The following is a 16,321-nucleotide window of genomic DNA, read 5'->3' as shown; positions in this document are numbered from 1 at the left end:
GGGGGGGGGGGGGGTGAGGAGTATCCTCCGTGCTCCATCTCTCTTCATTTCATTGGCTGGTAGCATTTCATTGTATTTTCTATTGCATTTTTTATTTTTTAATATATATATTAAAATGTATACATACTAAAAAAATTATAAAAAGTATATTAAATTTATTTTTTAATTCTTTATAAAATGAATATAATTTAGTATAATTTAAAAAAATAAAAATAAAAAAATAAAAGAAAGTAAAAGGAAACAATTTGGTGACTTTTGGTGAATGAAATGTGAGTTAGTGGAAGAAAAGTGAGTAATGGAGTGTGAGTACACTCTCCGTAGTTTGTAGTGCTAATTGTTGTGACAACATGTAGAAATTGTAGTTTGTAGTGCTAATTGTTGTGATAACATGTAGAAATTGGGTACTGCAGTTTTATATTCAGGTTTTTACATATTAAATAGAACCTTTATTTATATTCAGGTTTTTACATATTAAATCTATTGATTCTATGTAATTTATTAAATTATTACTATAATTATTTCAATTTTAAGTTTGTACAACCATACTAAAATATAGAAAATTCTACAAAAATCACAGTTCACCAATTATTACGGAAATTCAAAAGAATGTATTTTTGTAGTTTGAAGTATATAAGTTGGTAACCAATAAAATTCATTTTGCATTCCATGGTACTAGATCCGTCCATACCGGCATATCTAATCATATTCACAAACAAATAGAATAGTAACGTTTAACAAGTCAAAAAACAGATTTATGTTAACAATTAGCTAGATACTGAGCCAAACAAATTTATGATCAAATACATAGTTATGGTAAGATAAAATTAACCATTTGTTAATTGAGAAAACTATACCAATTATCTAAACAATTTTTTTTGCATACCTTCATATTGTTGTGACTGAGGGGATACCAGAGATGAGGCATCGGTAAGAGCCTCTTCTACTAATCATTTCATTCAAATTCGGGCATCCGGAGATGTCCAAACTCAAAAGTGAAGGCAACAATGCTTTTGGTAGATGAATCATCTTTGGGCACTTGTGAATGAAGAGATGTTGGAGGGAAGTGAGATGTTGGAGTTCCATTGAAAGTGATTCTAGTTTATCAAATCCGTTTATGCCAAAAGAAGTAAGGGATGAAGGAAGAAGATGGGACAATTCACTGCCATTACTCACATCTTCCGATGATCTTCCCCATAATGATAAATCAACAAGTGAGGTTGGAAAATTCTGTGGACCCCACTCTGTGATTTGCTTTTTCAACCCCCCTATTTTGAGAGTACACAAGTTTGGAGGCCAAAGCCCATGAGGAAAGGAAGCATTGGTACTTGGACAATTTTTTATCACCAAAAGTTTTAAGAATGTGAGATTTGGCAATTCGTGATCAGGAAATGACTCCATATTTGGACAATCTTCTATAACCAATTCGGTAAGATAAACGAAGTAGCTCAAGTCAATGATTGACTTCAAATTTGGCCAACAAATTATCTCTAAATCTTCAAGTATCGGCATGCTTGTATTGCTAAGCATTATAGTCTTCTCTCCTCCTCCTCCACCACCAATGAATTCTTTTTCCAAGAAATTCTGACAATCATCAATGGTAAGTGACTTGAGCTTTTGTCCTCCTGTTGGGAAGAATATAGATTTCAATGAAGGACATGATGAGATATTCAAGGTCTCAACGCTACCCGGACAACTACAACGCTCCATACTTTTACAAAATGATACCTCCAAGATCCGAAGAGATGTTAAATGGGTCCCACAATTATCCTCCTCATTCTCTCCCAAACTCTCCAAATTTTCACATTCACATACTACCAACTTCCTTAAATTTATAAGAAACTTACTTGCCTCTACTTCAGATTCCCACAAGTATCTTATTTCGTTACACCAATTGACTCTTACTTCTTCAACTTTCCAAAGATACTTCATAACACCTCCCCAAAGCTCATTCGAAAGCCCAAAAATATGCCACATTTCCAATATCTTGATCGATGAAGCTACATGAACTAGACTTGTCAACACAACATTATCACACCCGATTATTTTAAGAGTATTTAGTCTTGGAAGCGACTTAAGCGAGATTTCAACCAAATTAGGACAATCGTCTATGCAAAGCTCTTGAAGACATGGGAACATTGTATCTACAACAACAGAATTTGTTGACCATATCTCCCACCCTTGCATATCTCGAAAACTTAGAATTTCAAGTGAAGGGAATGAAACACTTGTTCCCAATAACTCCAAACCTACTACTTTCACCTCATCCATGCCTTGAATAAACAACTTCTTAAGTGATGGTAGATGTCCAAGTGGTGGTAGAGAAATGCATTTTTTACAGTTTCTTATGGACACATAAGTCAACCGATGGAACGAGGAATCCCCCACCCAATTTGGAAAATCTACACCCCGATATGACAGAATTTTGAGCTTTTTCAAGTTATCTTGATGAGGCTTCAACACGTTAAGGACCTTTTTATCGAGTATTTCCTTCCTAGAGCTATCGCATACATCATTCCATTCCAGCTTTAACTCACTAAACCTCTTTTCCAATAAGCAAGATTGTTCTGCATGAATTGCGTTTTGCACTTGATCCAGCCCTGTGATGTAAAATTTTCCATGTAGATTCTTTAAGTTTTTAAGCTCGGTTATTGCATAGCCATTATTTCCTCCAATAACAATCTTGGTGAGAATTTGTAGGCTTTTCAACTCACTGATCCCTAATGGCATTTTATTCAAAAGCGGAGTACCTGTAATGTCAAAATGGCGCAAGTTTTTAAGCTTTACGAAGCTGTTGGGCAACCTTTTCAAATTACGACACCCAGAAACGATCAGTGTCTCTAAATTATAAAGGTTGGAGACGTTTTCAGGCAAATGTGTGATTCTAGTTCGAGATAAATTAAGATATCGCAAGTGCTTTAATCTACCAATTGACTCTGGTAACTCGGTTATCTCATAATCTCTCAAACATAAAACCCTTAACAATGGCAACTCCATGAGGAAATCGACTAGAATTTTATTAGAGAAGTAGAAGTTTTGCCACCATCTTTTCACCTCGAATGACACCGATAAGAATGTTCGCAAACTCTTAGCTTTTTCAAATCCCTTGAACTTCTTGTAAACGATATATTCCTCACGAATAAAAGACATATGCCGATACTTTTCCATAGCTTCCTTCTTGACACCTTTCTCATTATCATTGTCAATCCGTATAAAGAAGTCTCCAGCAACAGATGTTGCAAGGTCATTCATCAAGTCATGCATCACAAACAATGATTTCTCATTACGTGCTTGTTGAAAAAAAGACCTTGATAACAACTCTTCAAAATATTCATGACCCAAGCGTTCTGTTGACTTGTTGGAAAATGATTGGTGCAAAAATCCTTCTGCCATCCATAAAAGAATAAGCTCCTCTTTGTGAAACACGTAGTCCTTAGGGAATAAGGAACAATATGCAAATAACTGCTTCAAAGAGGCAGATAGATCTTTGTAGCTTAGCCTAAGAGCGGGAACAATCTCATCACCCTTTTCTAGGCTCCATATCTCACTATTCAACAACTCCTCCCATTCTTCTTCATCCGTTTTTGTCCTTAACAATCTCCCAAGTGCTATCAAAGCCAAAGGCAAACCATCACATTTTTTCACAATACCTTCACCATGTTGTCTAAGTTTCGGATGTAAATCAAAGTTATTTACATCCAATGCATGTTTACAAAATAAAGATAAAGCATCATCATGTGACAATAAGGATAAACGATATGGTTGATCATAACCGAGTTGCATAAGCAATGACAACTTCCGAGTTGTGATGATAACTTTACTTCCCGGTGCCCCTACAAGAAATGGTCGTGCTAAAATTTCCCAATCACCATAGCTTTCGCTCCATACATCATCAAGAACGAGTAGAAATCGTTTCATTGAGAGTTTCTCTTTTAAAGCTACTTGAAGCAGATTTAAATCCTTAAACTCTTTGTTTTCCCCGACTACGGATTGAAAAATAATGTTGCTTATATTGAAGATATCAAACTCATCAGAAACACAAACCCACGCCTTGAGTTCAAAATGTTCCTTCACTTGCTTTTCGTCATACAAAAGTCTAGCCAAAGTGGTTTTACCTACCCCACCCATGCCAACAATGGGCACGATGCTAAAGTTTTGTTTACATCCTTCATCCCCCAATAGCTTGTGGAGCAAAGCCTCTTTATCAACTTGTCTTCCAACAATACTTGATGAATCTACCAAAGAAGTTTGAGATCTTCTATTTGTATTTCTTGACTTTCCATCTTTCACAGTCAACCCAAGAGTACGATTTTCGTCTACTAGATCTTGTAACTTGATGGTGATTTTATTTAACTTTCCATGCATCCTAGCACTTAGTGAGAAACTTGTGCAACAAGTTGGGATAAGCTTTTTTACCTTGCTAGTGGTTGTTCCAGATTCTTCGGTCAACTCACGATGCATAGCTTCAGTTGCCAAATCATCGAGTATGTCGTCTATGTCATAAGCTAAATGTTGGAGACTATTTAACCACTGTTTCACACATCTATTAGTTATTTCCTTCTGAGAAGCGTCAGACAGAAGATCATGGAGTTGCGATAATAGCCTCTCCCATTTCTTCAGCTGGGATTGAATCCCCACAGAGTGAGCAAGTTTCTTCAAAGCTCCAGAGGCCAACTTCTCAAAAGCAACAGCGAGGAAAGCAGAGATAACGATTTCAGCCATGGATTATGGTGATAGGACGTAAAAGATGATCACTTTAACAGTTGGTTTTAATGGTTTTTGCAATTGATTTGTATGGTTAGTGTTTCTATTATTGATTTGAATATTCAAATTGGCTAACACTACTATACGAAACACCATTGACCAATAAGGTAATAAATGAATAAAAGATGGGAGTAGGTAGTTTGTATCTTTCATCTTTACCCATGAACACGACATTCTTTTTATTATATTTCACCATTCTTCAATGGATAAGCATGTCTGAATCCGAAAGTCTAAAGCATTGTCTATTATCTAACAAGAAATTAATTAAAACAGGAATATTAATCCAACCATTGTTTTAACGATTTTCATAATGCTAATGATCGGAATTTTTATTATAATACATTCTGTTATACATTCCCATTAGCTACTATAGGTGCTAGTTATCATCCGATTCCATAAAAATAATGTCATCTGTCTATATTGAGATTTATTACCAATGGATGACAGTTTACAATTTAATTAACCACTTTTGGATAAGGAGCACATCATAACATTGTTTTGGTGTAAGTTTTTTGTATGTTATTTTTTGTACATCAGAAGTGCTTTAGTAGTTAGAGACCACTACAACTAAAAAAACGCACATTACACCCAATGTCACCCATATACATTTATTTTTTGTTTCTTCTTGACTGATATGGCTTTACTAAGAGACTCAAATAGCATCTACAATATGTGTACAAATTTTCTTATCACCTTTTATGTTATTTTGGAACCCTATTATAGATTGAAGAAATTATTATCTTCGCATAACTTGGGGTGTAAATCCCTATTTCTTCCAGTGGAGTAACTACTGATTCCTAGACTTTTAGCATGGGAAAAGAGAAATCTTCCATGAACTCATGAACAACATGCAGTAATGCTAGTGTGTTAAACAAAATTTTAATCTTTCACATCATATATGTCCCTAAAAATAATGCCTGTTTAGACCTCTACCCATTTCAACTGCTTTCAAAATGTATCTTTAGTCTCATATTCATTTCATATAAACAAGAATGTTTCCAGCGAGATAAGGCAGAATGTGTAGAGTGAATCCTAGAAAGTACAAAACACTGTTTGAATGTACATAATGCAGATACTGGTCATACTTAATTTTCCTAAAAACATGGCGACTTTTGCAACTTTGATAACGTAATGTTAAAACTTGAAATGTATATTATTAAAGCAATACTAATTTTCTCACAAGCAAAATCACAAACACCTTAGGTGCAGAGTTATAACACCATTTTTGTACTTTTCTCATTCTCGGTTTGTGAACCAGAAGAGGGCAACTTACACACAGTAAGACGGATGGAGGAGGAAGGGGAGATGGAGGTGGAGGCTGGTGTCTATGTTTATCATGAGTCAAATGCTGTTATAAATGCAATCATGAATTTTTCATTTATTTCCAAGAGAGAAAATGGAGAATGATTTCAAAGAATACGCACAAGATATAAATGAATTTCGGTAAACAACATGAGGCGTTATTATCCATTACTTTTCAAAATACCATAGAATTCAATAACTTACTGTTTTATATATATATATATATATATATATATATATATATATATATATATATATATATATATATATATATATATATATATATATATATATATATATATATATATATATATATATATATACTAATTTATAACCCATGGGAACCATGGTTATACAATTAATTAAACTTTTAAAATAAAATCTAAAAATTATTAATCAATTATTTTAAATAAATTATTAATTAAGAGATTTTTTAGTTATATAAATTTTAATCATTGATTTAAAAAAATGTGAAATAATATCACTTTATAATTTGTATTAAGTTTATTTTAATTTTTATTCTAATGTTATTAATTTAATGTAATTAGAGTGAGAAATTTAAAATTTAAAATTTGAAATGGAGAATCAATAGGTTTACAAATGAAATGTATTAATTAGGAGATATAATAGGATGACACATCACAAAAGGTAAATACAATATGCATTAATTAAGATGCTTAATAAGATGACACATGTCAAAATCAAAATAAAACTATTCTTTTATTAGATAGGAAGATATATATATATATATATATATATATATATATATATATATATATATATATATATATATATATATATATATATATATATATAGGGTTAGATTCATGTGAGACGGTCTAATTTTGTAAGACCGTGAGACGCATTTTTTTTTTTATTTTTTTTAAAATTTTTTTAGTTAATTCAAGTTCCGAAAATAATATTTAAAAAATGAATTTTTTGATTTTTCTATTTATTTTGCATTTTAAAATTATTTTTAGAATATGTACAGTGTAATATTCTATTTAGAATATTTCAAGTATTTTTCAAAAAAAAAGGATTTTTTTAGTTAATTCAAGTTCCGAAAATAATATTTAAAAAAAGAATTTTTAGATTTTTCCATTTATTTTGCATTTTAAAATTATTTTTTAGAATATGTCAGTGTAATATTCCATTTAGAATATTTCACGTATTTTTAAAAAAAAAAAAACACAGGATTTTTAAAAAAAATTTTTTTTAGTTAATTCAAGTTCCGAAAATAATATTTAAAAAAAGAATTTTTAGATTTTTCCATTTATTTTGCATTTTAAAATTATTTTTTAGAATATATCAGTGTAATATTCTATTTAGAATATTTTACGTATTTTTTTAAAAAAAAGGGGATTTTTTTTAAAATTTTTTTTTAGTAAACTAAAGTTCCGAAAATAATATTTAAAAGAAGAATTTTTGGATTTTTCCATTTATTTTGCATTTTAAAATTATTTTTAGATTTTTTCTCACGGTCTAACAAAATTATAATGGTCTCAAATGATACTGAATATATATATATATATATATATATATATATATATATATATATATATATATATATATATATATATATATATATATATATATATATATATATATATAGATCCGGTAAAAAAAAAATTTTGTACGAAGGTAGGAAGTTTTTTTTTCTACATATTTTTTTGACGAAAAAAAAAATGAATCACTAGATGATTCATTTATAAGATGATTCAACAGAAAAAATTCTCAAAAAAACATCTATATGATTCATTTTTAAATAAATTAAGAAAAAAATCTACTTTTATGATAATTTTAGTGAATAACAACAAAATCATTATATAAATGAATCATCGAGATGTTTTTTTGAGAATTTTTTCTTGTGACTCATCTAATGATTTATTTTGTTTGTTCGCGAAAAAAATATGTAGAAAAAACTTCTTACCTTCCTACCAAAAATTTCCTTCTTATTTGATCTTGACTCTATATATATATATATATATATATATATATATATATATATATATATATATATATATATATATATATATATATATATATATATATATATATAGAGAGAGAGAGAGAGAGAGAGAGAGAGAGTGAGAGAGAGAGAGGTAACTTTAATTGAGAAAATAAAAAAGGTTGAGAATGGGGGAATCATTTTTAGCCAATCATTTAATTAACATATTAACATCAATTACACGGTGGCAAATTTGTAAATATGATATATTAACCTTCAATCACAGATATCATTTCTTCAGCATCGTTTATCTATTCTTCATCAACACCATTTGTTATTCATTTATCTCGATTGTTCCTCTGTGTTCTTCATCAACATCATACAACATCATATGTTCTTAATCAACATCATACATTCTACTACTTGTTCACTATCAAAATCACATGTTCTTCATAAAAAAAGACATCGACACTTCATAAAAACATCAAGTCTTCATAAAAAATCTTCGTTTATTCATCAAAATGTTGTGATTCGTCATTAAAAACATTTATTTGTACTACTAAGTGTAACTCGTGATTCAATCTTATCCAGTTTCATTGACATCAAGCAAAATCGTTAAAATAATCCATATTTATCGATATCACATCATTTAGTGATCACAAATCATCGAAACGTCATCAATGGAACCTTCGCCAATATCAAACAATAGGTAGCAATCGAAAGTTCATCAACATAACCATATATTTGAAGATTTTTTTAAAAATCGTTTTTCAAGTTTGAAATTTGTTTTTTATACATTTTTTTCACAATTTTTATATAAATCTATTGATTATTAATCGATTTTGATAGGATTTGATTTGTTTTGTAATTATTGGCTTCAATTGTGAATTTTTTACCATAGTTATATAAGTTAATTTATTTGCACGCCAATTGTTCGATGAAATGCATAAACTAAATATATCACGTAATATTCACAAGTGAATATGTCTTTATACGAGAATCAATGTATATCTTTTAAAAACACAGAGCAAGTATGTAATTGATATGTGAATAATATATAAAAATATATATTCACATGCGAATACATGTAATATTCACAAATGAGTACAGGTAATATTCATAAATGAATACAAGTAATACGTCATTTTAAGATCCTAAGTAAGTTTGTAATTCATATGTGAATAACATATAAGAATTATATCCGCATATAAACATATGTAATATTGACAAATGAATATATATGTTATAATTAAATGTGAACATATATATATATATATATATATATATATATATATATATATATATATATATTATTCACAAATGAATAAAACTGTCAATAAAACCGAGGACTATAAAATATATAAAATTAAAGATAAAAAAACATATTTGATAAGAATATATATTTATTCACATACAACTAATCTTTCTAGGTTAATAAAATAATTATATAAGCATATATATATTTATTAATGTTATATTCATTTGTGAATAAATGATAAATTTTTTTTCAGAAAATTATAAAAATAGAAAAACGTCATTTTGAGGCCCTAAACAGCCTCGAATGGCGAAAAACACCGTACGTTACGCCGAAGCTGGGAGTTTTGTAAATCGCACCATTTTACATCAAATATGCGAATTTCATCCAATTCTGAGACTAAACTTCATTGTGGCAAATTGTTTTGATGATGTCACTAAATTTTCATTCCTACTAGTGATGACATCATCATTATTCATATATGAAGAAAGTTTAGAAATCATGACAACATATTTACTTATGATGTTACTAACTTTAATCCTACTAGTAAAAACATCGTTATTGTAATCTTTTAATTTTATTTATGTGAATAAACTATACATGTTGATTTATTATTTTGTGAATACAACCTTTATATATAAAAATAAATAATACACTATAAGAATTGGTTTGTGCATATATATATATATATATATATATATATATATATATATATATATATATATATATTTGTATAATGTAACAATATTATTTTACATGTAAAATCAACATTATACTAAGACAAACAACATTGTATTGGTTAATGAATATCATTTGCATTTGAAATTAATACGATCAAAATGAAGAATATATAAAATTGTATATTTTTTGTGTTTTAATAATCATATATTGATTAAGGTACGAAAACATATTCATACGTGAATATAACGTGGTCATTTAGTTTATGCATTTCATCAAACAGTTGGAGTGCATACAAGTAAACTTTCTTAAAAATGCTAAAAACATGATACTTTGACTATTTAAAACTTACAAAATAGTAGATTGATAGAGAATTATATGAAATTTTTCAAAAAAAAAAAATGATTTGATGTTTTTCTAACCTTAATTTCGAAGTTTTGTTTGATGATCGATGTTCAATGAATGATATGAAGTGAAACTGCTATTGATTATCGATGATATTGATCTAATGACACTGGGAGTAAAATTAATCGTAGATGTTGAAGATATTTTCGTATTCAAGCATAGTTGAAGGTTGGATTTAAAGAACCAAAAACAATTTTTTTTGATCTACTGTTGAATGATGTTGATAAACGTGTTTATGACGAAGATGGATTATTGATCAATACTAGATGATGTTGATCAATGATTTAATTGAAGAAATCTGGATGATCATTGAACATTGGAGAAGAAATTTGGATGATGAACGATTGAGTATAATGAATTTGAATTGTTATCAAATTATCCACAGTTACATATCTGTGATTGAAGGATATCATATCATATTTACAAGTTTGCCACCGTACATTTTAAGTTAAGATGCTAATTAAATGATTGGCTGAGAATGATTTCCCCATTCTCAACCTTTTTTTCTCAATTGAACCATCCTCTCTCTCTCTCTCTCTCTCTCTCTATATATATATATATATATATATATCCGGTAAGAATTTTTTTTGGTAGGAAGGTAACAATTTTTTTTCAACTTATTTTTTTGGCGAACAAAACAAATAAATCACTAAATGAATCAATAATAACATGATTCACCAAAAAAATCCCGAAAAAACATTTCGATGATTCATTTTTATAATGATTTTATTGATATTCACTATAATTGTCATCAAAGTGAATTTTTTTCTTCATTTACCTAAAAATGAATCATAAAGGTGTTTTTTCGGAATATTTTCTTGTGAATCATCTAATGATTCATTCCATTTTTTTTGCTATGAAAATATGCACATAAAAAATTTCTTACCTTCCTACCAAAAAAATCTTTCTTATTTGATCTTGACTCTCTCTCTCTCTCTCTCTCTCTATATATATATATATATATATATATATATATATATATATATATATATATATATATATATATATATATATATATTCTATCCTAATAACTGAGTACCTAATCGCCATGTGACATTTCCTCAGCCCTCCTTCAGCTTTTTTCCCACCTAGAGTTTATAAAGTGAAATACCTAATTTTCCCTTCTACTCATTAAACTCTGGCTACATTGAATACGACCTTGATATCATTCTGATATTCTTTTATTTGTTCTTACTTGGGAATAACTGAATTGCCAATTTGAATCCTGCCTTTTTATTTTAATAACCCACAAATTAGGATCCAATTCAACGATTTTTTTGTAATTTGATAACATATAAGAGGAACAAAATGTTTTACAAAAATATTCTTCAATCTTATCTTCTATGCAATTACAAATACTCTTCTTTACATCCACACTCACTAGGTACGTTTTCATTGAAATTTCAACATTCTGGGATTAATTTTATTGCATTTTTTTTGGTAAAAAACATATTCTCGATTTCTTTTTAAATGTTAAACAATTTTGAGTAGGTTCTTTGATCTAATTAGGAACATTTTGAATTGCATTCACATTGTGATCTTCTCACATAAACGGTAATGTAAAAACTGTATTTTTGGTTAATTATAGTCACACTTGGGAAAATACACACTCTTACAAGAAACAAACATACAGAACATTTGATACCTTGGTAGAAGGCTATGTTTAGTAGAAATATAGGATTTTCTAGTATATATAAACATTTACTACAAACATTTACAAAGTTATACATCAAACACTTACAAACATTTTCATACAAACAATGACACTAAAATGCTTACGAACTCACCAACTTTAAAGCTGATCAACTCTTTCAAAATAACTTGTATTCACAGGTGATCAGTAGACAGGTACCAATGCTAGGTTTTGAGAAGATGGAGCTCGTTCAAGACTTATCTCTTATTTTGATTTACATTTTTGGTGTCTTATAAACTATACAGAACACACTTGTATTAAATTATATTATTAATGCAATGGATGATGTTGTTGCTTGTTTACTACTATGCTTTGTTGTGATACTGTAAATGATGTCCTCCGCCTCCGAACGTTTCCGTCGTTCCGGTTTTGGGATGTGACAATTTAATGGCAAAACAGGAATTTCACATAGATGTTTAAAACAACATCCAATTATATATATATATATATATATATATATATATATATATATATATATATATATATATATTTGTATTTTTGCTTTGTGTTTTTATATTTTACAATGGTAACCATATCATGGATTTAATATTGATAAAATTGTCCGAGATATGAAAGATATCTGTTTTTTAATTGTTCGCTGTTATTTTAAATAGAAATTAAAGAAAAAAACTAATATGTCACTACCAAATTACATTAAAATACTCATACAAATAAACTAATCACAACAAAAAAATATATTTAAAATGATAAGTATTCAATTACAATATAATATGATTTCATATTAGTCTTTCAGATTTTAAACAACAAAAATAAGAAACATTTAGATGTGCTCATCTATTTTCTCCATTAAAAAACCATTTTAATTCTTAAGAGTGGCACCTTGTGAGTACAAGAATCAATGTGCAAGGACAAGGTTTGAAAAGTCAAACCTTGAATTAATCTTTAAGATCAATGTCTTCTCTTAATCAAAGGTTCCAGTTACAACATGAATGAAATATTCAACAAAGTACTCAATATTAAATGAAGTAAACTAGGAGTATATTCAATGTAAATACATTTAACGAACAAGAAGAATGTTATGAAAGATCTTGACTTGAGAGAAAAGTGAAAGAGCATTTAAGAGAATTTTTGCTATTTTGGAGTAACAATTCATATCAATATTGTCATTCAAAGCACTCCTTAAATAGACTCAGGAGGTACATCATGCAAACTATGGAAACATTCGTAGGACTGGTTAATAATCAGCTACTGACAACTGATTATCTAAAAGATATAAAAAGATAAGTCCTATCAAACTTTACATCACCAATAAGAAAAGAAATAGAAAATGTTCAAATAGACAGCTAATCTCGGGTCTTCACTACGTTCAGAATGATCTCCATATTGTACTCCATCTTTATTTTGGACTTCACCAATCTCAGAAATTGTTGACTTCAGATCTTCATTCTTGTGATTGCTAGAGGTTCACTTTTCATGATTCAACAATATCCCCTAAGCAAACTTAGAAATCTGGTCAACTGAGTTGGCGTCTTCTTGGATGAACACGTGAGCTCCGTATAGCCAGTTTCGGACTTCAAGATACCACTGAAGTTAACTTATGAACTTGGCCTTCAAATGCTCTAGAGCTTCTGACTTAGCTGCATTAGTGATAAATTTTTAAAGAACTCTTAAGGGAACGAGGTGCTTCTTTAGGACTCAAAAGAAGTCCTTTTTGTTTGTCTTCTTTTCCAGATAGATGTATCCTAACATAGGTTCATTAATTGGCCCTTCTGCCAAAATTTCAGCTTCAGGTAGTTTGTAATCAATTTTTTCCAAGAACTTTTCAGTTCTGATCAAATGATCCACTTCGAAGTCACATCTACAAAACTCAACAACATAAACCTTGAGATAGTTCATTGCAACACTATAGCCATCAATGCTCATCTAACCGTCATGATGAGTTTGGAACTGGAGGGGAAGTGTACATACGTGATGGTAAGTTGTGTTGATTTGTTCCGATATACGTACTAGCAATGCAAAAACAGTCTCAGTCAAATTTTGTGAACACTTTCCTTCCGAACCCAGATTTTTTTGTTAATTCCCTACCAAGACCACACTTCTTTTTGGGGACGTGCGTTCAAGGAGTAGAAAATCTTTAATCTTTCTCTTACGGTTCTGATGATCATTTGAGGATCATCTTCTAGGTGGAGAGGAGCAAACTTGATATAAAACTTTCCATAAGGAGAGATGGGGAGATCAAGCTGGTTTGCGTCTTGAGTTAGTAGATCATAATACATGAATGACACAATGTTCAAATCATGTATTATTGCTTCATGATAGAGCGGGGAAAGCCCTAACATTAGGTTATGGTTATCTTTGAGAGCTTGGATCCAAATGCTTTCTTCAAGGGCCTGATCTATTTGAGCTTGAGACTAACCTTCAGAATTTTTGGTGGTCTGTTCGGAGTTGGGGAATTCCGAGATAGGGTTTCTTTCCTTTGTGTTGTTGCTTGTTAAGAGTAGAAATAGCTTGTTGCATGTTCTCATCGATGGTGAACTCTGGAGGTGGAGGAATCAGAGGTTCTTCCGGAATCTTGTCAGGTTTCCGAAATGGAGAACCTTCAACAATTGGAGTTATTCTTGTTGAGGGAATTGGAAGCAACATCGATTGAGTGGCTCGAAATGCATCAATTTCAAGTTTAGTCTTTGCCTTATCCATTTCACAACTTCTTTGTAAAACATCAGCTAAGGATGATGCCCATGAGACATCATACCATATTCTTTGCTCTTCCTTGGAAAGAACTTTTGTTGGAAATTTCTTTGGAGCTTGAATACCTACCACAACATTTATGATGTACTGGACATATTCATCATCATCATCATCAGATGGAGTACCTGTGGAAACAACTTGAACATAGTCATCAACATATTCATCTTAGAGTTTGAACTCTAAGGCAGGCTTACAAGATATAGATTGATCTCTTTTGCTTCGGCTTTTTTTGCACATAAACATAAGGCTGCAAATGCGAGTTGCTCAGAAAGAGAAAGAACATACAAATAATAATATTTGAATCAACTATGTCTCCAATCATAATCAACAAGAAAAATGAAGCCTTGAACCATGAGCTAAAATTGGTGTTAAAAAAATTAGTTTTAAAAAATATTGGTTTTAAAAATAAAATTAAGGAATATAGTGGTTATAATAAAAAAGGTTTAAAAAGGGATGGGTTAAAAAATGAAATATAATAAAAAAAAGGAATTTGATTGTTGAATCATGAAAAGTGAACCTCAAGCAATCACAAGAATGAAGATCCGAAGTCAACAGTTTCCGAGATTGGTGAAGTCTGAAATAAAGATGGAGTACGAGATGGAGATCACTCTAAAATGCAGTGAAGATCCGAGATTAGCTGTCTATTTGAACATTTATTGTTTCTTGTCTTATTTGTGATGTAACATTTCATAGGATTTATGTTTTTGTATCTTTTAGATAATCAGTTGTCAGTAGCTGATTATTAACCAATCCTAGGAATGTTTCTAAAATTTGTATGATGTACCTCCTTTGTTTATATGAGGAGTGTTTTGAATGACAAGATTGATATGAATTTTTACTCCAATGATAGCAAAAATTCTCTTTAATTATGTTTCACTTTTCTCTCAAGTCAAGATCTTTCATAACATTCCTCTTGTTTATTAAATGTCTTTACATTGATTATACTCCTAGTATACTTTATTTAATATTTAGTACTTTGTTGAATATTTCATTCATGTCTTGATTGGTATTACCAGACTCGAGTGGAACCTTTAATTAAGAGCATACATTGATCTTAAAGATTAACTTAAGGTTTGAGTTTTCAAAACTTATCCTTGCACATTGATTCTAGTACTCACAATTGGTATCAATGCATGAGTGCTTGTCCTTTATATCCATAAGAACATATTATAGTTGATTCGAAATTAACTTGGTATTTCAATCATATGTATGTTCAAGATAAAATTTCTTTTATATACCACTTATGCTCTAATATCTTACCTTCAATGGTTGCTGACTTCGGATCTTCATTCTTGTGATTGCTAGATATTCGTCAGAATCTTTCTTGATAGAGGTTCACGAATGTGATCAGTCCCCAAAACCATTCATGTTCATAGTCTCCCTCTCAACTATAGAACCGAAGAGCACAATGTCAAATAACAAAACATCTTTAATATTTTGAATTCGAGTGATAATGCACCAAATAATCTATAAAGAATAAGCTGCTGAAAATGTGAAGCATCCAAAACTAAAGTCTGAATGATAAATAATGTGAATTCAGAGACATGGTCTAGCAATGCCAAAAATTTGA

The 16,321-nt window shown here is 29.8% G+C and overlaps 1 protein-coding gene across 1 annotated transcript; it reads right to left on the bottom strand.

Annotated features, from left to right (window-relative positions):
* Nucleotides 1-737: 737 nt before the first annotated feature.
* Nucleotides 738-4,793, bottom strand: LOC145037633 (putative disease resistance RPP13-like protein 1). The gene has a single exon (XM_078986333.1). It carries the CDS (start codon nt 4,717-4,719, stop codon nt 886-888), a length of 3,834 nt encoding a protein of 1,277 aa, XP_078842459.1. The 5' UTR covers nt 4,720-4,793; the 3' UTR covers nt 738-885.
* Nucleotides 4,794-16,321: the final 11,528 nt, after the last annotated feature.

This window comes from Lactuca saligna, chromosome 3 (assembly GCF_052625555.1).
Source record: "Lactuca saligna cultivar CGN05327 chromosome 3, ASM5262555v1, whole genome shotgun sequence".
Classification (NCBI taxonomy): domain Eukaryota; kingdom Viridiplantae; phylum Streptophyta; class Magnoliopsida; order Asterales; family Asteraceae; genus Lactuca; species Lactuca saligna.
Note: the sequence above shows the minus strand (reverse complement) of the source record. Positions and strands in the feature narration are given on the sequence as shown.

Coding starts and splice junctions, on each gene's coding strand:
- LOC145037633 (XM_078986333.1), bottom strand. CDS start 4,719: ATGGCTGAAATCGTTATCTCTGCTTTCCTCGCTGTTGCTTTTGAGAAG.